Genomic DNA, 23,829 nt, shown 5'->3' on the forward strand with positions numbered 1-23,829 from the left:
GTGGGCTCTAAAATCACTGCAGATGGTGACTGCAGCCATGAAATTAAAAGACGCTTACTCCTTGGAAGGGAAGTTATGACCAACCTAGATAGCATATTCAAAAGCAGAGACATTACTTTGCCAACAAAGGTCCATCTAGTCAAGGCTATGGTTTTTCCAGTGGTCATGTATGGATGTGAGAATTGGACTGTGAAGAAAGCTGAGCGCCGAAGAATTGATGCTTTTGAAGTGTGGTGTTGGAGAAGACTCTTGAGAGTCCCTTGGACTGCAAGGAGATCCAAACAGTTCATCCTAAAGGAAATCAGTCCTGGGTGTTGATTGGAAGGGCTGATGGTGAGGCTGAGGCTCCAATACTTTGGCCACCTGATGCAAAGAGCTGACTCATTTGAAAAGACTCTGATGCTGGGAGGGATTGGGGGCAGGAGGAAAAGGGGATGACATAGGATGAGATGGCTGGATGGCATCACTGACTCAATGGACATGGGTTTGAGTAAACTTCGGGAGTTGGTGATGGACAGGGAGGCCTGGCGTGCTGCGGTTCATGGGGTCGCAAAGAGTTGGATACGACTGAGCAACTGAACTGAACTGAACTGAACTGATGCTGAACTGATGAGAGAAATCAGTGGAGAAATAATTGTTATCCTGTGTCCTCAATATTGTCAAGATATCAGTTTTTCCCATTTTGCACTATAGATTTAATACAGATCCCAATCACAATCCCAGCAAATGCCGAACTGATTCTAAAATTCATGTGGAGTAGCAAAAGACCCAGAGTAGGCGACAGAACATTGGAGAACAAAATTGGAAGACCAACATTATGTGACTTTCAGATTTATTATAAAGACACTGATCAAGAGAGTTTGGCGTTTGTGAAAGAAAATAAACAGATAAACAAATAGATCAGTGAAACGGAATATACAGTCCAGAAGTAGATTCATATAAATATAGTTGACTGATCTTTGGAAGAAAGGGGCAAAGTCAGCACAGGGGAGAACAGTTAATATTTTCAACAAATGGCACTGGAACAGGGACAAAAAAAATGTGCAAATAATGAATCCTTACACAGATTTTACACCAGTCACAAAAATTAACTCAAAATGGATCACAGACTGAAATGTAAAATTCAAAACTGTAAAACACCTAGAAGATAAATAGAAAACCTAGATAACCTTAGATATGGAGATGATTTTTTAGATAGAACACCAAAATGATCCATGGAGAAATCATTGATAAGCTGGAATTCATAAAAATGTAAGACTTCTGTTCTCTTTTCTGCCCTTCCTTTTTGTCTCTCTTTCTTTAAAAAAAAGTTCATTTTTGGCTGTACCATACGGCTTGTAGAATGTTAGTTCCCCGACCAGGGATTGAACCCAGACCCTCAGCAGTGAAAGCACAGAGTCCTAACCACAGGACTGCCAGGGGATTCCCTCCTTTCTCTCTTTTTTAAAAAATTATAGCTCTGCAGAAATGTGTGTGACATGTGTGGCATACAGCAAAGGACATCGTGAGTTTTCATTCCGAGAAATTTTACTTACGTTGGATGTGAGTCAAAGTACAAAGCTGTGACTCTAGTCTCCAAGGGTGTGGCATCTTTATTACAGAATTTAGAGGAAGGTAAGGGAATTGACTGTGTGGATCACAACAAACTGTGGAAAATTCTTCAAGAGATGGGAATACCAGACCACCTGACCTGCCTCTCGAGAAACCTGTATACGGGTCAAGAAGCAACAGTTAGAACTGGACATGGAACAACAGACTGGTTCCAAATAGGAAAAGGAGTACATCAAGGCTGTATATTGTCACCCTGCTTATTTAACTTCTATGCAGAGTACATCATGAGAAACCCTGGGCTGGAAGAAGCACAAGCTGGAATCAAGATTGCTGGGAGAAATATCAATAACCTCAGATATGCAGATGACACCACCCTTATGGCAGAAAGTGAAGAGGAACTAAAGAGCCTCTTGATGAAAGTGAAAGAGGAGAGTGAAAAAGCTGGCTTAAAGCTCAACATGCAGAAAACGAAGATCATGGCATCTGGTCCCATCAGATTCATGGCAAATAGATGGGGAAATGGTGGCAGACTTTATTTCTTTGGGGTCCAGAATCATTGCAGGTGACTGCAGCAATGAAATTAAAAGACGCTTACTGCTTGGAAGGAAAGTTATGACCAACCTAGATAGCATATTCAAAAGCAGAGACATTACTTTGTCAACAAAGGTTCATCTAGTCAAGGCTATGGTTTTTCCAGTGGTCATGTATGGATGTGAGAGTTGGACTGTGAAGAAAGCTGAGCACCGAAGAATTGATGCTTTTGAACTGTGGTGTTGGAGAAGAATCTTGTGAGTCCCTTGGACTGCAAGGAGATCCAACCAGTCCATCCTAAAGGAAATCCGTCCTGAGTGTTCATTGCAAAGACTGATGCTGAAGCTGAAACTCCAATCCTTTGGCCACCTGATGTGAAGAACTGATTTATTAGAAAAGACCCTCATGCTGGGAAAGATTGAAGGCAGGAGAAGGGGATGACAGAGGATGAGATGGTTGGGTGGCATCACCGACTCACTGGACATGAGTTTGAGTAAACTCTGGGAGTTGGTGATGGGCAGGGAGGCCGGGCGTGCTGCAGTCCACAAAGAGTCAAACACAACTGAGCAACTGAACTGAACTGAACTGAAGAGCGTTGAAAGTCAGACGCAGTAGAGTCTCAAGCACACTCTGGGTCGTCTGTAAGCAAGTATAAGCTATATAATGACTTCACAAATTTAAAAGAACAGTGAGCTGAAAGCAGCCTGATACACAAGATAAAATGAATCAGATTGGGAAAATTTTCAGACGGGTTTCAACAACAGACATGAATGGGATACATCAGTTTAAAGGTGTGCCCAATTGAAAAATGTTCAGTTCCCTGAGACCAGAGCAGTAAACTGTGATGGGCAGTCATGCAGATGGAAGTGTCCATATTTCTTGCCTACTGCAAATATATATTTATACACACACATACACACACACAGTCTCCTCAAAAAAACCAAAAACCAAAAACCACACTTCTACAAAATACAATATCATAGGAATGAGAAGATGAACTGTAAACTGGGAGAAAAAGTTTGTAAGGACATTTGATAAAAGACTGTTATCTAAAACACAGAAAGAACTCTAAGTCCGTTAAGACAAGAAGCAACCTTATGAAAAAATAAACACGTCACCAAAGAAGATACACAGATGGCAAATAAGCAGATAAAAATTTGCTCAAATTTTATGCCATCAGGGAAATGCAAACTAAAGGAACAATGAGATACCACTGCCCCACATTAGAATGTCCCAAATCCAGAACACTGACGACATCAAATACTGGTGAGGTTATGGAGCAACAGGAACTCTCATTCATTGCTGGTGGGATTACATAATAATTCAGCCACTTTGAAGACAGTTTGGTTGTGTTTTACAAAAATAAAAATAGTTTCACCGTAGGTTCCAAAAATTGAGCTCCTTGGTATTTATCCAAAGAAGTTGAGAACATATGTCTACACTAAAGCCCACACATAGCAGTTTATAACAGCTTTATTCATAATTGTCAAAACGTAGACGCCACCAAGATGTCTTTTAGTAATGAATGGATAAACTGTGGTGCATCCAGACAATGGAATATTATTCAGTGCTCAAAGGAAATGAGCTACCAAGAAAGATATGCAGGACCCTTAAATGTATATTACCAAGTGAAAGGAAGGGAAAGTGTTCGTTGCTCAGTTGTGTCTGACTGACTGGTGCCCGCCAGGCTCCTCTGTCCATGGGATTCTCCAGGCAGGAATGCTGGAGTGCATTGCCATTCCCTTCTCCAGGGGATCTTCCCGACCCAGGGATTGAACCCAGGCCTCCCACTACGTAGGCAAATTGTTTACCATCTGAGCCACCAGGGAGGCCCACTAAGTGAAAGAAGCCAATCTGAAAAATATATATGATTCTACCTATATGGTATTCTCGAGAAGTCAGAGCTGTGAAGGTAGTAAAAAGATCATCGGTTGCTAGGGGTTTGTGAACAAGTGGAGCACGGAGGGTCTTAGACGGTGAAACATCTGTGTGTGGTCCTGTAGTGGTGGGATACATGTCACGGTATATTTGTTCAAAACCATAAAATACACCCCACGAGTGGAACTTAATGTAACCTGTGTACTTGTGCGAGAATGATATGTTCTTATAGGTTCATCAGTTGTAACAAACGTACAGACAAACTCGAGTGGAACATGTTGATCAGTGAGGCCGTGCACGAGTGGGATGAGGGACAAATGGGAAATCTCTGTACTTTGTGCTCAGTTTTGCTGTGATACTAAAACTGCTCTAAAAGGTAAAGTCCGTTAAAACATGTTAACCACTGAGGTTTTCTTTTAAAAGGAAATGATTTGAAGTCATTTCTATCTATATCTGTATCATGGGCTTCCCTGGTGGCTCAGTCTGTAAAGAATCTGCCTGCAATGCAGAAGATGCAGGTTCGATCCCTGGGTCGGGAAGATCCCCTGGAGAAGGAAATGGTGACCCACTACAGTATTCTTGCCTGGAGAATCCCATGGCCAGAGAAACCGCGTGCACTGCAGTCCATGGGGTTGCAAGAGTCGGACATGACTTATTGACTAAATGATGAACGGTATCTATATATCATGGGGCTTCCCAGGTGGCGCTAGTGGTAAAGAACCTCCCTGCAATGCAGGAGATATAAGAGATGTGGGTTCGACCCCTGGGTTGCGAAGATCCCCTGGAAGAGGCATGGCAACCCACTGTAATATTGTTGCCTGGAGAATTCCATGGACAGAGGTGCCTGGTGGGCTACAATTCATAGAGTTGCAAGGATGTGGACACGACTGAAGCGACTTAGCACATATCTATCATAGTTGTTGACATTTTTGTTCACTTACACAGTGCTGTCTTCCATGCTGTCAAGAGCCTTGGTGATGCAGAATTTGTTTAAAGTAGGCTCTGGGACTTGCTTCCAAGTTGCTTATGTCCCTTTAGCAAGTTTTTAATGGTGCTGATTTCTTAACTCTTCTCAGAAGTCTTAGTAGATGTTTTTCAGATACCATCTAAGATTCTCAGTTTTTTCTTGAACGCTTTTTATGGCTGACTACAGAGTCAAGGACTTGGATTTGTCAAGCCTTTCTGCAGAAATAATAACCAAGTTAATGTGTGCATGCTGTGACCACTGTCATGAATGCTGCCTGGTCAACATTAATTGGATGCATCTTTTCAGAGATGTTACAGTGTAAAAAAAAAAATTCATATTAGAAATGGTGAATTATGACCACTCAGAGTTATTCTGTATGATTAAAATAAGAATTTTAAATTAGTTTTTTTATTAGAGAAAATATTTCTGTAAATAGCAATAAATTATTGGCCTTTCAATTTTAGGTAATGACAGCACTAGTTTATGATTTGCTCTTCTTTTTAAGAAATGTTTTTCTTTTTTTCATATGCTTTGAATTTATCACCAGTTTCTAAGCTAATTTTAGTTTATTGTTTATAATTATATATTAAAGAGCACTTCTGACTCATAAGCAGTAAAAGATGCATCAGTTAATGCTTTGAAATTTAAGTTCTTGCCAGATGTAAATTTAAGCTTTTAAAAATCTTTTTGCATTTCTTTTTTTTGACAGGTTACAAAGACAGAATTAGAGAAATTAAAAACCAGCTATAGACAATTAATAAAAGAAATGAATTCCGCCAAAGAGAAATATAAAGAAGCTGTAGCTAAAGGTATGGCACAATTAGGAATAATGTTTATTGTAGTGACTTTTATTTTTATCATTTTAAAGTTATCTTTATAAGTGGTGGAGTGAATCCACTTAGACTGATTAACATATAGGTTTATTAAAATAAGCCTAAATAGACAAATTATCAAACGGAATAATTTTTTCTTTTTGAGGTAGAAACTATTTTTGAGTAGTTCACACTAAATAGAATTATGTAGTACTTGTGATAGGGTGCAAAGAATTTTTAAAATTTTCCCTCAGCCTTCAGATTTACTTATTGAATTAATATTAAATAAGAAAAATAAAGTCATATTTGTTTAGAAGTCTTTATTGATCCTCTTTTTACCTGTATTTAAGTACCATTAAAATCACAAGTCATTTTATAGCTTAGTTTTGCTTTTATAGCTCAATTTTATTGTCCTAAAATTTTCATAATACGCTTTGGAAATAAATGGAAAGAGAAACATTATGTTTTTAACAGAGATTTCTGGTTATAGTTGTAAATGTGACTAAATAGTCTTCATATTTAGATTTTGTTAATTATAAAAGTTTTTTTTTTCTTGGTCATATATAAACATTATTAGCAGCTCTGTTGGGGATGGAAATGGAACCAACTCCCGCATTCTTGCCTGGACGATTCTGTGGACTGAGGAGCCTGGGGCCCCAGTCCTTGTGTGCTCCAGTCACGTGCAACGAGCTGCTCAACAACGAGCAGCTCTGAAAAAGTTGTATCATTTAACTTACCTTCCTCTTTTATTACTGTATTCTCTCTTTGTCTTCTGGTTGCATATTCTTCTGTTGTGTTGTTGAGGTAGATAAACAGCTCCCGTGTTTGGATATGTTTTGCACAACATATCCAAACACGTGGTGTTCTTGTTAGTCCCAGTAGACTAGAAGAGAGAGGGATTTGGAAGCTGTGTTCCGCTCTCTCTTCTCCGCCCGGCCTTTCTGCCCCGCTTCCCTGCCTCCTCCTGCTGCCCTTTCCAGCCTTCCCCTCTGCTCCCTCCCCGCCCCTCCCCTGCTTCCCTCCCCGCCCTCCCCTGCCTCCCTCCCTTCTGCCCCGGATCTCCCTCCCAGGACTCCCTAAAGCCTGTCCTTGGCGTTTCTCTCTCACCCTGTCTCTACCCCTCCCACATTGTTATTCCTGTTTCTGTTTCTTGCAGGGTTTCTGCTGCTTTTTTAGGGAAGATGAATTAATATTCACAGTTTGCTTATTTTTACTTATTTTTTCTTGTGCCTCAACCAACATTTTGAGACCCTGATCTCTTTTTAATGCAAATTTATCTTTTAAAATGCCTTTGTAGTTAAGTTATGTAAGTTATTTAAGTGAAGAAAAGAATAAAAGTGCAAAGTCAGACTTTGGAGTCAGTCTTGGATGTAAGTTCCAATGTTGTATGATTATTTCGTAATTTTCAAATTTCATATACCTAAGTATTATTCCTTTTTTGTCTTAAAGAGTGCTTTATATAATCAAGAAATATTTACTGAGTATTATTTGCTATCTTTAAGTTGTTGAGGTTCAAACATTCAAGGAGCTTACCCATTGCTAGTTGATGTTCTAACTTGGGAACTTCAAGTCTCCTGTTTCAAAATTTAGCCTTTGCTAAGCCATCAAGAGTAATTTAAAAACAGTTTTGTACATTGAGCATTACTACTCAGTCTGTCAAAGAGTAAGTTTTATAAAGTTCATTACCTAATGCTTGGCTAGCATTCTCAAATTTCCTGTAGTATAAATATCCATATTTGAATTCACCCAGAGCAAGTGATGACTTAATTCATTTATATTGTAATCCATCTATGTGAAGTATTTCACAGTAGGTCTACATCTGTTGGAGAATGATTAGTTAGGAAAAGAAATACACTATTACTCCCAAGTCTTTGATACCTACTTTTAATGATAGTTTATTTTTGATTAAAACATGAAATCTAATTCTGGTATCATAAATTTTAAATAGTTCTTGTACCTAATGTTTATATTATCAAAGATTATTCACAGGTAATAATTGTTCTTTATTACTTTTGGTAGAGATAAAACTGGAGAAGGCAATGGCACCCCACTCCAGTACTCTTGCCTGGCAAATCCCATGGACAGAGGAGCCTGGTGGGCTGCAGTCCCTGGGGTCGCTAGGAGTCGGACAGGACTGAGTGACTTCACTTTCACTTTTCACTTTCATGCATTGGAGAAGGAAATGGCAACCCACTCCAGTGTTCTTGTCTGGAGAATCCCAGGGATGAGGGAGCCTGTTGGGCTGCCATCTCTGGGGTTGTAGAGAGTCGGACACGACTGAAGTGACTTAGCAGCAGCAGCAGAGATAAAACACCATTTATTGCTGTGTTACTAATAAGAAGGAAACTAGAAAATCTGAAGACTATAGCTTTAATTGATCTTAAGAACCATATTATTTGACTGAGTCTCCTGTTAAAATATGTGAGCTTATTTATTAATGCATTTCCTTTCTAAAGGTGTTAGTGATAGTGTGTTCCTGTTTTCAAGAATTTAATTCCTCTCATTAAATCAATTTATAATGTGTAGAGGATGTACTTGTAAAATAAGTTCTTATGTAACTATGTAAATGCATGAGACACACGGAAATTTCCCTTTTATAATCATAGCTATCCTTATACTCCTGTTTATATGAAAAAGTATAAACCTGTACTTCTGAAAACCTGGTTTTCAAACTGCTTCTACATTTATCATGGAAATAGGGGTTGTTTGTGTGTGTGTGAAGTTGTTTACTCTTTATAAGCATGATGTGTGGGCAGATTCTTGCAGCATTTACAGGTTTTATGTCAGAACCGTAGTTTATCTGGGGAGGCCCCACCAGGCCATTTCTGGAATGGGCTCTAGGAGCTGCTGGGGCACTGGCGGTGGAGAGCCAAACCACGGGTCTGGTGTTTAGAGTCTTTACTTTAGGAATTGGGAGGTCTTGGGAAAGCTATTTGAAAACTCAGTCCAACACATGGGATCCACCCTGAGAAGACAAGGCTCTGGAGGATATAGCACCTGGCAGCAGTTCCTGTAGTGAGTCAGAGTTAAATTCTGGATTTGATGGAGAACTGGCTTAGAATCCAGGTTCAGTGACTGCAACTGGAGGTTCAGCCACAGTAGTAGATCAATAGGCAGCCTGGGTTCATACTGACGTTCCAGACTCCTGACCCCTGCTGTATGGATTACACAAAATACTTTCAGTTTTCAATGTTAGAATTTATATCAAAGAAACACTGATTTACTTTCAGTTTTCAATGTTAGAATTGATATCAAAGAAACACTGATTTATGTTATCGAATGTAAAGGATAGCATCCATTTGTAATATTAGTAGAGCATCATTTTTGCTGGGCTTCCCTGATAGCTCAGTTGGTAAAGAATCCACCTGCAATGTGGGAGACCTGGGTTTGATCCCTGGGTTGGGAAGATCCCCTGGAGAAAGGATCCACTCCAGTATTCTGGCCTAGAGAATTCCAGTATTCTGGCCATGGAGTTGCAAAGAGTCGGACATGACTGAGCACCTTTCACTTTCATTTTAGTTAAACTTTTTTTATTTTGCAATATATCCTAAATATCAAACTCATTTTGTTCTCGTCTGTGTTGCAGGAACAAATATTTGTCTTAAATTAACTTGGACTAATTTGGACAGTAGTCTGTTGGTTTTTACTTATAACATGTATGCTGAGAACAACCAAATTATGAACTGAAGTTAATAATTTAGAATGTTTCTTGATAGCATGGAATAGTAAGTTCTTGAATGCAAAATACACAGGTTTTCCTTTCCTATTGCATATTATTCTGAATACTTTTAGTTGATTAAATACGTGGTTAGGTTTGCCATAAAACAATTTTGTGAGTCCATAAAGCTTGTATCCAAATTAAGGTTCTGACATAATGGTTGTTAAGTGGAAAAATTTGCTGTTGTATCCTCTCTTTTTAAAATATTTTTTATATTAATCTTTTTTAATATTTTGAATTTCTTTTTTATATTGGAGTAGAGCCAGTTAACTATGTAATGATATTTTCAGGTGGTCACATCTTCCTTATAGAGAGTCAGTAACTACTCAGGAGGACTCCCACAGGATCGTATTAGCTGCGGATAAAGACAGTTTTCCTTTTTAGTCTAGAGGGTTTTTTTTTTTTCTTTTTCCTCGCCTAACTTCCCTAGCTAGTATCTCCAATATAGTCTTGAATAGAAGAAGAAAGAGCAAGCATGTTTGCCTTGCTGCTGATCTTAGCGGGGAAGACTTTCATCGTAAGGATGAAGTTAACTATAGTTTCTCAAAGATTTTTCTTTCTGTTGGCTTGAGTAAGTCCACTTTTATTCCTGCTTAGTAATGGAAATTAGGTTTGTCAAATGATTTTTCTGTATCTGTGGAGATGTGTATTTCTTCTTCTTTTAGTTTGATACAGTAAGTTGTTCTGATTGATTTTCACATTTTTCAAATATTATACCAACCTCACATCCGGGGGATAAACTCCTCTTGGCTATGATGTATTATTATTTTTGATGTTATTTGATATGATTGGCTAAGTTTTTATGAATTTTCATATTTGTCTTTGTTTCTTTTAATAGCTAGTCTCATTTTGGTATAATTTTAACACTTTTCCTCTGCTTGATTTTCCCCCTCTTTAATTTTGTAGAGATCCTTGTGTTCAATTCATAGTATTTCTTAAATATTGGTAGAATTCACTTGTGAAGCCATGTGGGTCTGCTTGCTTTATTTTTTTCTTTTCAGCTAAAATTTTTAAACGATAAATTCAGTTTCTTTAGGTGATACCAGCTATTTGTTTATCTTTTTCTTTGAGTTTTAGTAGGTTGTATCTTTCAAGGAATTGTTCGTTTGTTAAGTTTATTGGTACTAAGTTGTTCAGAATACTTCCTTTTTCACCCTTTTACAGAATCTGCAGTGATATTTTCTTTCTCATTTTTGTTATTGACACTTTCTGTCTTGTCTTTTTTACCTAATCATTCTGGCTAGAGGTTTATTGGCTTCATTAATCTTCTCACAGGTCGGCTTTAGGCTTTGTTTTGTTTCTGTTTTTCTGCTTTCTTTTTAATTGATTTATACTCTGATCTTTGTTTCTTTCCTTCCTTGTGCTTGCTTTAGGCTTTGTTTGCACCAGTTTGTCTGTTTTTTTTTTTAACGTGGAAACAAAGATCATTGATTTGAGAATTGTCTTCTTTTCTAATATAGGCATTTAGTGCTATGAATTTCCCTAAGTAGTGTTTTAACAACATTCCATAAATTTGTATGTATTATGCCGTCATTTTTGTTTAGTTCAAAATACTTCAAATATTTCTTTTGTTTTTGTTTTTTTTCCCTTTCATCCACAGGTTATTTAGAAATGTACTGTTTCCTAAGTTTTGACATTTAAAAAAGTCTCTATTTTTGATTAATAATTTAATTTCACTTGTTCTGAGAATTTTTTTATGATTTTATTCCTTTTACACTTATGAATATATTTTATAAGGTCCACAGTTGGTTTATCTTGGTAAATGCTTCGTGTGCACTTTATAAGAACGTGTATTCTGCTGTTGCTGCTTGCAGTGGTCTATACTGTTGGCGTGGGCCAGGTGGTTGACAGTATTATTAAAAGCTATGTTCTCACTGATACTCGTTTACCTGCTCTCTCGATTATTGAGAGAGGGCGACTGAAATCTCCCAGTGTGGTTGTGTTTGTCTCTTCTCGCAGTTTTGTCAGTTTTTTGCTTAATGCGTTTTGAAACTTGCTATTGAGTGTAAGCAGCCGTCATGATTGTTGTTCCCTCCTAATGCTCTGACCTTTCTCTCATATGAAATGACCTTTATTATCCCTGGTATTATTCTTTACTGTGTTATTTGTTCTGATATTAATATTAGATATTTTGATTAATGTTTACATGGTATTTTTTTAATCCTTTCACTTCAGCATTTTTTAGTCTTTATAGTTGACCTACGTTGCTGATAAGCACATATAATGAGGTCTTGCTATTTTATCTTGATAGTCTCTACCTTTTAATTGGGATGGTTAGACTACAATGGGATTGATTTTGACAGTGTTAGGTTTAAATTTGTCATCTTGCAATTTCTTTCCCCTTGTTCCATTGTTCTTCCTTGTACTTTTCCTTTTTTCTTCCTTCTTCTGAATTAATTGAAAAATGTCCTAAGATTCTCTTTGTTGTCGTATCTCCTGTGTTGTCTCATTAGCTATAACCGTTTCGGTATTTTATGTTTATTTTACCATAGTATACCTTCAAGTGGCAGTGTATCACCTTGTACAACAAGGAATCCTGACACTGGTATGATTCCTGTGTTTGAGCTATTGTTGTGATGTATTTTACTTTTGCATATGTTTTTAACTTTATACTATATTGTTAATATTTCTGTTTTTGTTTAGTCAGATATCTTTAAAATTATATTAAAGCATCTTATATATTTATCCATGTAGTCATCTTTCATAGAATTCTTTATTCCATCTGGTATCATTTTACTTGTTCATTTAAGAAGGCCTTCTTTTCTCTCCTTGCTTTTCTCTGGAACTCTACGTTCAGTTGAGTATATCTTTCCCTTACTCCCTTGCCTTTTACTTCTCTTCTTTTCTCAGCTATTTGTAAAGCCTTCTCAGATAAACCCGTTTTCCTTCTTGCATTTTGTTTTCTTCGCGATAGTTTTGGTTATTGCTTCCTCTGCAGTGTTACGAATCTCTGTCCATAGTTTGCCAGACAGTCTGTCTACCAGATCTAAACCCTTAAATCTATTCATCACCTCCCTTCTATAATCATAAGAGATTTGACTCAGGTCATGCCTGAATGGGCTAGTGGTTTTCTCTACTTCAATTTGGCCTGAATTTGGCAATAAGGAGTTCATGATCTGGGCCACAGTCAGCTCCTGGTCTTGTTTTTGCTGACTGTATAGAGCTTCTCCATCTTCGGCTGCAAAGAATATATAATCAATCGATTATACCCAACTGAATGCAGAGCTCCAGAGAACAGCAAGGAGAGATGAGAAGGCCTTCTTAAATGAACATTGCAAAGAAGTAGAGGAAAACAGTAGAATGGGAAAGACTAGAGATCCCTTCAAGAAAATTGGAGATACCAAGGGAACATTTCATGGAAAGATGGACATGAGGAAGGACAGAAACAGCAAGGACCTAACAGAAGCTGGAGAGATTAAGAGGAGGTAGCAAGACTATGCGGAACTATACAAAAAAGGTCTTACTGACTGAGGCAACCACGATGGTGTGGTCACTCACCTAGAGCCAGACATCCTAGAACATGAAGTCAAGTCGGCCTTAGGAAGCATTACTACCAACAAAGCTAGTGGAGGTGATAAAATTCCAGCTGAGCTATTTCAAATCCTAAATGATGATGCTGTTAAAGTGCTACACTCAACATGTCATCACATTTGGAAAACTCAGCAGTGGCCACAGGGTTGGAAAAGGTCAGTTTTCATTACAGTTTCAAAGAAAGACAATGCCAAAGAATGCTCAAACTACCACAAACTGCGCTCTTTTCACATGCTAGCAAGGTAATGCTCAAAATCCTTCAAGCTAGGCTTCAGCAGTATGTGAACCGAGAACTTCCAGATGTACAAGCTGAGATCAAATTGCAAACATTCATTGGATCATAGAGAGAGCAAGGGAATTCCAGAAAAACATCTGCTTGATTGACTACACTAAAGCTTTTGACCGTGTGGATCATGACAAACTGTGGAAGATTCTTAAAAAGATGGGAGTACCAGACCATCTTCCCTGTCTCTTGAGAAACCTGTATGTGGGTCAAGAAGCAACAGTTAGAACTGGTTGACTGGTTTTAGAACAGTTGACTGGTTCCAAATGGGAAAAGAGTATGTCGAGGCTGTATATTGTCACCTTGCCCATTTAACTTCTACACAGAGTACAGCATGTGAAGTGCCGGGCTGGATGAAGCACAGCTGGAATCAAGACTACTGGGAGAACTGTCAACCTCAGATATGCAGATGAGACCACTATATTGGCAGAAAGCAAAGAGTAACTAAAGAGCCTCTTGATGAAGGTGAAAGAGGAAAGTGACAAAGCTGGCTTAAAACTCAACATTCAAAAGCTGAAGATCATGGCAACCAGTCCCATCACTTTGTGGCAAATAGATGGGGAAAAAGTAGAAACGGTGGCAGATTTTATTTTCTTGGGCTCCAAAATCACTGTGGTTGGTGACCGAAGCCTTGAAATTATGGTTTGATCTTCTTGCTGTCCAAAGGACTCTCAAGGGTCTTCTCCAACACTACAGTTCAAAAGCATCACTTATTTGGTGCTTAGCTTGCTTTATGGTCCAACTCTCACATCTATATATGACTACTGGAAAAACCATAGCTTTGACTATATGGATCTTATGAAATTATGACACTTCCGTCTTGGCAGAAAAACTATGACCAACCTAGACAATGTATTAAAAAGCAGAGATAACACTTTGCCAACAAAGATCCGTATAGTCAAAGCTATGGTTTTTTAGTAGTCATGTATGGATGTGATAGTTGGACCATAAAGAAAGCTGAGCACCAAAGAAGTGATGCTTTTGAACTGTGGTGTTGGAGAAGACTTTTGAGAGTCCCTTGGACAGCAGCAAGATCAAACCAGTCCATTCTAAAGGAAATCAACAGTGAATATTCATTGGAAGGACTGATAGTGAAGCTGAAACTTTGATACTTTGGCCACCTGATGCAAAGTGCCAACTCACTGGAAAAGACCTTGTTGTTGGGAAAGATTGAGGACAGAAGGAGAAGGGGGCGAGAGAGGATGAGGTGGTTGGATGGCATCACCGACTCAATGAGCATGAGCTGAGCCAGACTCTGGGAGATAGTGAAGGACAGAAAAGCCTGGTGTGCTGCAGTTCATAGGGTTGCAGAGAGTCGGATACTACTTAGCAACTGAACAACAACAAAGTCTACAAGTGGTAAATTCAGCTTTTGTACATCTAAAAAAGATTTCATTTCACCTTTTTTTTTGGAAATATATTTTGTTGGGTATAGAGTTTTTCTTGGCAGGTTTTTTTTTTTTTCTTGTTAGGTCTTTAAGGATGTTGCCCTTTGTTGCTCTGAAGGAGAAATCTATTCTAATCATTTTCTTTGTGGCTGTACATGGTTTGTATTTCTTTGGCAGCTTTTAGGATTTCCTTTTATTTATTATTGATTTTGAGGAATTTTATTCTGATATTCCTTTATGTGATTTTTTTGTATTTATGGGTTTTGAGCTTCTTATATCTGAAAGTTTATAATTTTTATCAACTTTGGGACACTTTCAGCCATTATTTCTTCATGTATATTTTCTGTCTACGTTTCTGTCTCGTTTCCTTCAGCGACTGCAGTACGTGTGCATTATGCAGTTTGTATTTGCTTACAGCCTTCTGATGGTCTGTTTACTTTCCCCCTTGTTCTGTATTATTTCTCTTTCATGTTGGTTAGCTTGTATGGTTATGTCTACAGTTCTACTAATCTTGTCTTCTGCAGTGTCTAACCTGCTTTTAACTTCATGCACTGTATTTTTCATCTCAGGTATTAGAGATTTGCCTGAATAATTATGATTTGGGTCTTTTCTTCAATCTTCCGTATATCTACTTGGCACATTCACCTAAGTTTTAGAGTCTTAGTGGACTTTATCATTCTGTCTCATATGTTGGTAAAGTTGAATGAGTTTCTTCATTCCCAGATTTTGTTTGTTTCACTGTCATCTTGTTAATATTGTAGAAAATATGCGTCATCTTTATCTGCATACTTACATGCACAGCCTTGTTTGTACGCCATGTTAGTACCTTTTTCAAAGTTAAAAAATACTTCTAAAGAGTAAACGCATGCTAGTTTTATAAAATATAAGGAATGCTATATAGTATTGAATTAAGTGAATTTAAATATGATTCTCCTTTGAAGTTCTATAGTTTGCTCAAAGATATATTGAAATATCGGAAAAGATATTCAGAACAACTGCTTCACAGCTGTGTATTCTTATAGCTAGAATTACACTAATGGTTTTATATTTACTAAGCCTCAGAATACCCACAAAGACATTTGTGGGGCTTCTCGTACATGGGTGGGAGTCTCAGTGTGTCTGCTTTGTGCATATCATATTCAGAAAAGACAGGATGAACTCTTCCACACTATACATGCCCTTACCAGTCAGTCTGGAGAAGCTTGTGAGGAACATGCTTCATCAGCTTTTATAACAAGAGAGAGGAAACAAACTCTTTTTCAAATTATTTTCTTCTCTATGAGAAACAGAGAGGAAAACTAAAGCATTGGTAAAATGCCTGATTATCAACAAGCCCTCACTTACCCAAAGCAGACAGAGTACGAGCCTGTCTATTGCTTGAGCTGTGGGGGATTACTTGTAAGTCTCATTCAAAAGTAAAATTTTCTGTAATGGGAAAGTAGATTTTCTTAAATTGCCTCTTCATGCATTACGAATGGTTCTGTGATATATTATAGCCAATTAAAAGTGATTAGATCCATTGAGTTGTCTCTCTGGAGTACTTTAATTATGAAAACCAGTTTGAAATGAGCCCAGACTTGAGACAGATGGTTGAATTTGTGTTTAAACAAATCTAAATCTTAAAAATGAATGAAACTTAGGAAAAGCTCTTTTAGTTGATTTCCTTGAGTCTACTAAGAATGGCAATTGGCTTTCTTATTTGATAACCTCTAAATATTGGGGATTTAAAAAATTCAGAATCATGTATGAATGATGTATGGAGGTCCTCTAGGAAAATACTCTGAAATTCAAATTACCTCTCAGTTCAACATATGGAAGAAATGTGTTTTGAATACAGAATTTACTAAAGACCAAAATAGAGTTCAGGCTATCTTTGTTGGTTATTGGTCTATTGAAATGAACTGAAAGTGGGTGGTTTTTCTCTTTTTTTGGATCTACTTATTTATATATATCAACAGCTAACTTATGGCATGAATGTTTTTCAGTGTATGGAACTTAATATGATAGGACTTTTACAAAGTCATAAGGAATTATGGCACTCTTAATTATTAATCTAATTTACATTGGGTTAAAGCTGTATAAATTGGAATGACAGTTATAATATTTGCATCAGATGCTGAAATATTATGTGGGATAGGATATGCTACGTGATTCATTTATATTCTGCAGATAACTTCCTAAAAATAATATGAAAGAACAATAATTTGATTTGTCCCTACTTTGCTTAGTTTTATTAAGTAAATAAAGCTAAGTTTCATATACAACAAGATTAAGAGAAGTTATATTCTTTTGCTGATTTTCCTCTATATTTTGTAGGTGAGCTCCTTAACAATATTAGTTTTGGACTTGATTACTAGAAAGATGATATAAACAGATGCAGAAGGTAAAACTGTAATCTTTCTATAACTTTTAATTTAAAAAATTATTTAAGTTTACTTAAAAAAAAATAACAACTATATCAATTTGTACATTTTCTTGTTATTTACCAGGCACTGTTATTTGTATAAGTGATATTGTAGATAACAGAGCACAGGAAATCCCTGCCTCTTGGAGCTTGTGTTTTAGAGCAGAAGCTAGCTAATGAGAAAATAAGGAAAGGAAACATACAGTGTGTCAGGTGATGAAAGATGTGATGGAGGAAACCTGGTAGGTAGATAGGATGTAGAGGATGATCAACTTAGGTGTCACAAAGAAAAACATTTAAATGAAGGGTGCAAGTGAGGGAGTGAACATGTGCTTATCTGTACTCCAGAGAGACAAGTGGAAGCAAAGTCCCTGAGATGGGATCGTGTCTGGAGCCTCTGAGGAGTAGCATAGATGCCTGTGTGGCTGGAACTGAGGGGTTGGTAAAGGAAAGGTGTGGAGGTACGAGATGAGAATGGAGAGGAGGAACGGTGGTGGGTGGAAGGGAGGCACAGGTTATGTGGGGGGTCTTGCTGGGGCTTCCCTGTAGCTCAGTTGGTAAAGAATCTGCCTGCAATGCAGGAGACCCCGGTTCGATTCCTGGGTCAGGAAGATCCACTGGAGAAGGGATAGGCTTCCACTCCAATGTTCTTGGGCTTCCCTGGTGGCTCAACTGGTAAAGAATCCACCTGTAATGTGGGAGACCTGGGTTGGGAAGATCCCCTGGAGAAGGGAAAGGCTACCCATTCCAGTATTCTGGCCTGGAGAATTCCATGGACTGTATAGTCCGTGGGGTCACAAAGAGTCGGACACGACTGAGGGACTTTCACTTTGCTAGTGGAAAGCCATTGGAGGGTTTGAGCAAAGGAACGACATGAACTTAAGTTTTAGGAGTAGAATTCTGGCAGCTTTGTTGAGAATAATATGAGTGGTTGGGGAGGGATGGAGGTACGATTACTTCTAGGCTACTGGAGTGATCCAGGAAAGGGCTCAGTGCTTTCTTGGACCTGGCTGGCAGCAGCAGAGGTGATGAGAAGTGGTCAAATTCTGGGTATATATACACCATTGATTCTTGTTATTTGTGGTAGTTACATTCTATGAAATCAATGTGAATACTAAATTAGCATTAGCTGATTACTGAATCATTGCCTTGGGTGAGGATAACATAAGAAATTGGATCTCTTTAAGCAGGGTCACTGGAGAAGGGTCACTGGCACCCCACTCCAGTGTTCTTGCCTGGAAAATCCCATGGATGGAGGAGCCTGGTAGGCTGCAGTCCTTGGGGTCACGAAGAGTCCGACACGACTGAGCGACTTCACCTTCACTTTTCACTTTCATGCATTGGAGAAGGAAATGGCAACCCACTCTGTTGTTCTTACCTGGAGAATCCCAGGGACGGGGGAGCCTGGTGGGCTGCAGTCCATGGGGTCACACAGAGTCGGACACGACTGAAGCGACTTAGCAGCAACAGCAAGCAGGGTCCCAGCATTTTTGACAATTGATCAATACACCACTTCATTTTTTGTGTGCTTCTGTTTAAAGACCCCTTCTTCAATGTATATTGTTTACTCATTGATATTAAACTCACAGCTAGCAGTGTTGTAATTCATGACTCAGCAGAGCTGTCTGACACACATTTGCTCCATAAGACATCACAGGCTTCTTGAGCACAAAAGCACCAGGCGGCACTTCGGCACAGCGCTGGGGATCGCTTTAAACAGCAGAACTACCAACAAAAGGATCATAAAAAAATGTTTCTGCCGTCTTTATTAATTTTTCTTATTGTGTAAGTATACCTGCTGTGAAACATACATATTAAAACCAAGTTTTTTTCCTGTCATTGAGACTTTTTATCTCTAGGCTAAATAACTGAATTTTTAGATATAATGAACATTTAGATACTTATGAGCTTTAATGAGTTTTTACAACTTTCTATTTTTAATTTTGACATTATTTTGGAACAACAGAAATTTTGGAAGATTAATACAAAGAATTCTCATATATACTTCAGCCATATTCTACAAATATTAATGTTTTAGCAACTTTATCGTTTTCTCTGTACATGAGAAGGAAGCTGAAAAGTGGTTCCTCTGTCTTTTTGGCATGTTCCTGTTATTTATTGAACACTTATTTTCTGGCTCATGTTATACTTTTCCTGTCCTGGGTTTTGCTTCATTTCTCTAAGGATCTGTAGCTTTCACTTAGTGGAAGATGATAGTTAAAAACCAGTATTTGGCACTGGGTGTGCTCATCGCTGCTGGGATGTCTTTGTTCTCAGTCCTTTCAGTAGACGGAGATAGGAAATCAGCAAGTGCACACACACACACGCATACCTCTGTGCCTGTGTCTGTGTCTGTTGCTCTGTCTATATTGAAACTGAAGTATTCACATTGATACTTCTAATTCTACTCAAACACCAAACAGTTCATTCTGTCTTTTCCTATTTACATATTTGTAATCTCCTTCTTTGACAGTGAGAAACCTGGCTGCTATTATTTACAGTCTACTTACCTGTTCAGTCCTAAAAGGTGATTTCAGAATTGCTAACTTATGCCTCTGAAAAAAAGAAATCTGCCTACTGTAGTTCAGTATTTGTTTAGAGCTTTTTGCCTTTTGACTTCCACTGTGGTCAGATATTGTTTGCCAGATTACTTGGATTAATTTTTTCCCCCCACTATTTACATTACAAACTGGGGAAAACAGTTTGGTTCTTGTTTCTTGTTGTCCAGTTGCTCAGTCATTCTGACTCTTTGCAACTCTGTGCGCTGCAGCACGCCAGGCTTCTCTGTGCTTTCCTACTCCTGGAGCTTGCTCAAACTCATGTCCATTGAATCGGTGATGCCATCCAACATCTCATCCTCTGTCTTCCCCTTCTCCCTTTTCCTCCTGCCCTCAATCTTTCTCAGCATCAGGGTCTTTTTCTAATGAGTTTGCCCTTCACATCAGGTGGCTGAAGTATTAGGGCGTCAGGATCTGTCCCTCCAAAGAATACTCAGGGTTGATCTCCTTTAGGATTGATTGGTTTGATCTTGCAAGCCAAGGGACTCTCAGGAGTCTTCTCTGGCACCAAAGCCAAGGGACTCTCAGGAGTCTTCTCTGGCACCACTTTTGTTTCTGTTGTATCCCATTTTAAGTTGCATTTCCTCTCTTACCCTAGTTGACTTAATTTATTTTGTTAATGATTAAACATTCAGTTCAGTTCAGTTCAGTTGCTCAGTCGTGTCCAACTTTTTGCAACCCCATGAACTGCAGCATGCCAGGCTTCCCTGTCCATCACCAACTCCCAGAGTTTAGTCAAACTCATGTCCATTGAGTTGGTGATGCCATCCAACCATCTCATACTTTGTTGTCTCCTTCTCCTCCTGCCCTCAATCTTTCCCAACATCAGGGTCTTTTCAAATGAGTCATTTCTTCGCATCAGGTGGCCAAAGTACTGGAGTTTCAGCTTCAGCATCAGTCCTTCAAATGAATATTCAGAACTGATTTCCTTTAGGGTGGACTGGTTGGATCTCCTTGAAGTCCAAGGGACTCTCAAGAGTCTTCTCCAACACCACAGTTCGGCGCTCAGCTTTCTTTATAGTCCAACTCTCACATCCGTACATGACTACAGGAAAAACATAGCCTTGACTAGACAGACCCTTGTTGGCAAAGTAATGTCTCTGCTTTTTAATATGCTGTCTAGGTTGGTCATAACTTTCCTACCAAGGACTAAGTGTCTTTTAAATTTCATGGCTGCAGTCACCATCTGCAGTGATTTTGAAGCCAAAAAAAAAAAAAAAGTCAGCCACTGTTTCCCCATCTATTTGCCATGAAGTGATGGGACCAGATGCCATGATCTTCATTTTCTGAATGTTGAGCTTTAAGCCAACTTTTTCACTTTCCCCTTTCACTTTCCTCAAGAGGCTCTTTAGTTTTTCTTCACTTTCTGCCATACATACGGGTGGTGTCATCTGCATATCTGAGTTTATTGATATTTCTCCCCTCCAATCTTGATTCCAGCGTGTGCTTCATCCAGCCCAGCATTTCTCATGATGTACTCTGCATATAAGTAAAATCAGCAGGGTGACAATATACAGCCTTGACATACTTCTCTTCCTATTTGGGACCAGTCTGTTGTTCCATGGTTAGACATTAATGGTTCCAAAAGTCAGAACTGTATAGAACTATATTCTTAGAGAATATCTCCATCATTTCTCTTTATTTCTTATATAAAAATCGTAATATTATGATATGCTTTTTCATTTTGTTTTCCCACCTGACATTGTGTCCCGAAAGATCACAATATTTCAGTTTGTAGATTTCTTTGTTATTCTTTTTAACTGCTGTGTAGCACTTTATTATAAGTTATTCAAGCACTTTTTTATGCATGGGCATGTTTCAGTTTTTTTAATTATTTACACTACTACCATGAGTAAACTTGTACATAAAGTTTTTTCTTTAATTGTTGAAGCAATATCTTTATTTATGAAGCAGTACCTTAAGTATAAATTTCTAAAAGTGTGAATGTAGGGTAACAATATAAATGTGTGTGTAGTTTTGTTAGATATTGCCAGATTTCCTTCTATAAAAATTATACCAATTTACATTCCCACCAACTATGTATAAGAGTATTGATTTCTCCACATCATTGTCAGAACAGTGTTTGTTAATTTGGTAGGTAATTTTAATTTACATTTCTTCTACTATGAGTGAGGTTGAACATCTTTTCATATCTTTAAAGGCCATTTAAAAGTAATTTTTAGTGAATTCTTTTGCCCATTTTTTAAAATTGAAGTTCAATTTTTTTCCCTATAATTTAAAGAATTTAAAGATATATTACAGTGAATAGTCCCTTTTCTGTTATACATGGGACACAAATTTTCTGTGAGTCTGTTGGTTGTTGTTTGACTTTGTTTATAGTCTTTTTTTCCACAAATGATGATATTCTGCTGCTGCTGCTGCTAAGTCACTTCAGTCGTGTCTGACTCTGTGCGACCCCATAGACGGGGATTCTCTGGGATTCCCTGGGATTCTCCAGGCAAGAACACTGGAGTGGGTTGCCATTTCCTCCTCCAGTGCATGAAAGTGAAAAGTGAAAGTGAAGTTGCTCAGTCGTGTCCGACTCTTAGCGACCGCATGGACTGCAGCCTACCAGGCTCCTCCATCCATGGGATTTTCCAGGCAAGAGTACTGGATGGGGTGCCATTGCCTTCTCCCAGTGATATTCTAGCTACTCATAAATAAACTGAGAAGTAAACTATTCTTTGTCTCTGTCCCGAGTCTTGTGTCTTTTGCCCGCATCCATGAAATTGAGGCAACCCAACTTTTTAGCTTGCTGAGTAGGGTACAGTCTCATGCCTTTCACTTTTGTGACAGAAATATGCTTCCTTACATTTTTGTTTGCTTTTCTGTAGGATTTTTTCCTTTCTCCCTTTTCACAGTTCCTTCGTGTTACCATTCCTCCCTCTAAAGAATCACCTTTCTAAGACTACATCTCTTGTCTTTCACGTGCATTTTAAAGTCCCTGTCTCGAGGTCAGTTCTGTGATCAGCCATTACGCTTTTTCAGTATTTTCACATGTAGGGTAGACCTCCATATTCTGATGGTGGTTTTAGATGAGTCTTAGGCATACTGCTAGCTCTTGTATGTCTCTCTTTTCTCTTCTGTGCATTTTTCTTTTCCCTTTTTTCCCCCCAGAACAGTCTTTGGTGCCCATGAAGGCTTGCAGTGGGAGGATGCAAGATCATTTTCAAAGATTTGATGTTTATTTTTCTAGTCGCTGCAGATTTAAACTTTGAACATTCTCTGTTGTACTGAGGGTGCAGGTTTCATTTGTTTTTCTCTTTGTTCTTTGTTATATTCTTAGATAATATGTGGGAGATTCAGAATTATGCAGCTGCCCCTATTGTAGCTGCTCAGAATCCCCCATTCATAGCGTTGTTATTAGGAATATAGATTTGACCATGAAATATCATTCAGTTTGTAGGTTATTAAAAGACTGAGGGTCAATTGAATCTAGCAGTCACTCTGTACAAGGAAATGACATTGCACAGAGCTAGGGAGCTTGCTTTTTAAAGCTATTTTATATTGAATTTTAAAATATCACTATTTTAGTTCTTTGAACAGTCTAAAACCTGTAATGCGTTTCAATAAATATTTCTTGATTGATACATAAAGTTTTGTTATACTAGTATGGATGCATCTCATATTTTTTAATACCTTACAGGAACATATAATCAAAAAGGTTGTTTTCCGCTGTCCGAATTCTGTCTTCTTTGTTATTAACTGTGCGTTTGACAGTTTTCTGCCATTTAATTTCCATCACAACCCAGTGGATTGAGAAGGGCAGACAATTTAACTCCCAGGATTAAAAATTAGAAGCTGAAATTTATATTAAATGACATGCTTGGATTGTACAGCTAATCAAAGGAGAAACCGAGATGAAAAGTGACTTCTTAACTTTGTTGTTGTCAGAACATCACTGAGTAAAATAGATAGCTTATTCATGGTTCCCACATAGATACTTGTTCCCACTTTAGCTTCCATGAGAAAAAAACACGTGCAGACGTTTGGGCCGAGTGACTTGTAAGTTAAGATGAATTCTTGTTCATGTTCCTCTTACTCAGAGTAATGAGTATTGTATAGTTGAGGAATGTTTTGAAAGAAAGGAAAAATGTAAGGTGATAAAACATTTATTTATCCACATCAAAGCAGAGACTACTTGCGGGCACTTTACTTTTGGAAAATAATCACTTCTCATTTGTTACCCAGAGGCTTTTCACCATAAT

The 23,829-nt window shown here is 38.1% G+C and overlaps 1 protein-coding gene across 4 annotated transcripts in view; it reads left to right on the plus strand.

Moving 5' to 3' along the window:
* The window catches only part of FER (FER tyrosine kinase), a 456,972-nt gene that overhangs the window by 86,960 nt on the left and 346,183 nt on the right, over positions 1-23,829 (plus strand). For all 4 annotated transcript variants that reach the window (XM_070794110.1, XM_070794112.1, XM_070794113.1 and 1 more), the window contains one exon: positions 5,637-5,736. In XM_070794110.1, coding sequence (XP_070650211.1) covers positions 5,637-5,736 — 100 coding nt within the window. The remainder of the gene's footprint in view (positions 1-5,636; positions 5,737-23,829) is intronic.

The sequence above is a fragment of the Bos indicus genome, chromosome 7, assembly GCF_029378745.1.
Source record: "Bos indicus isolate NIAB-ARS_2022 breed Sahiwal x Tharparkar chromosome 7, NIAB-ARS_B.indTharparkar_mat_pri_1.0, whole genome shotgun sequence".
NCBI classification, from domain to species: Eukaryota; Metazoa; Chordata; class Mammalia; order Artiodactyla; family Bovidae; genus Bos; species Bos indicus.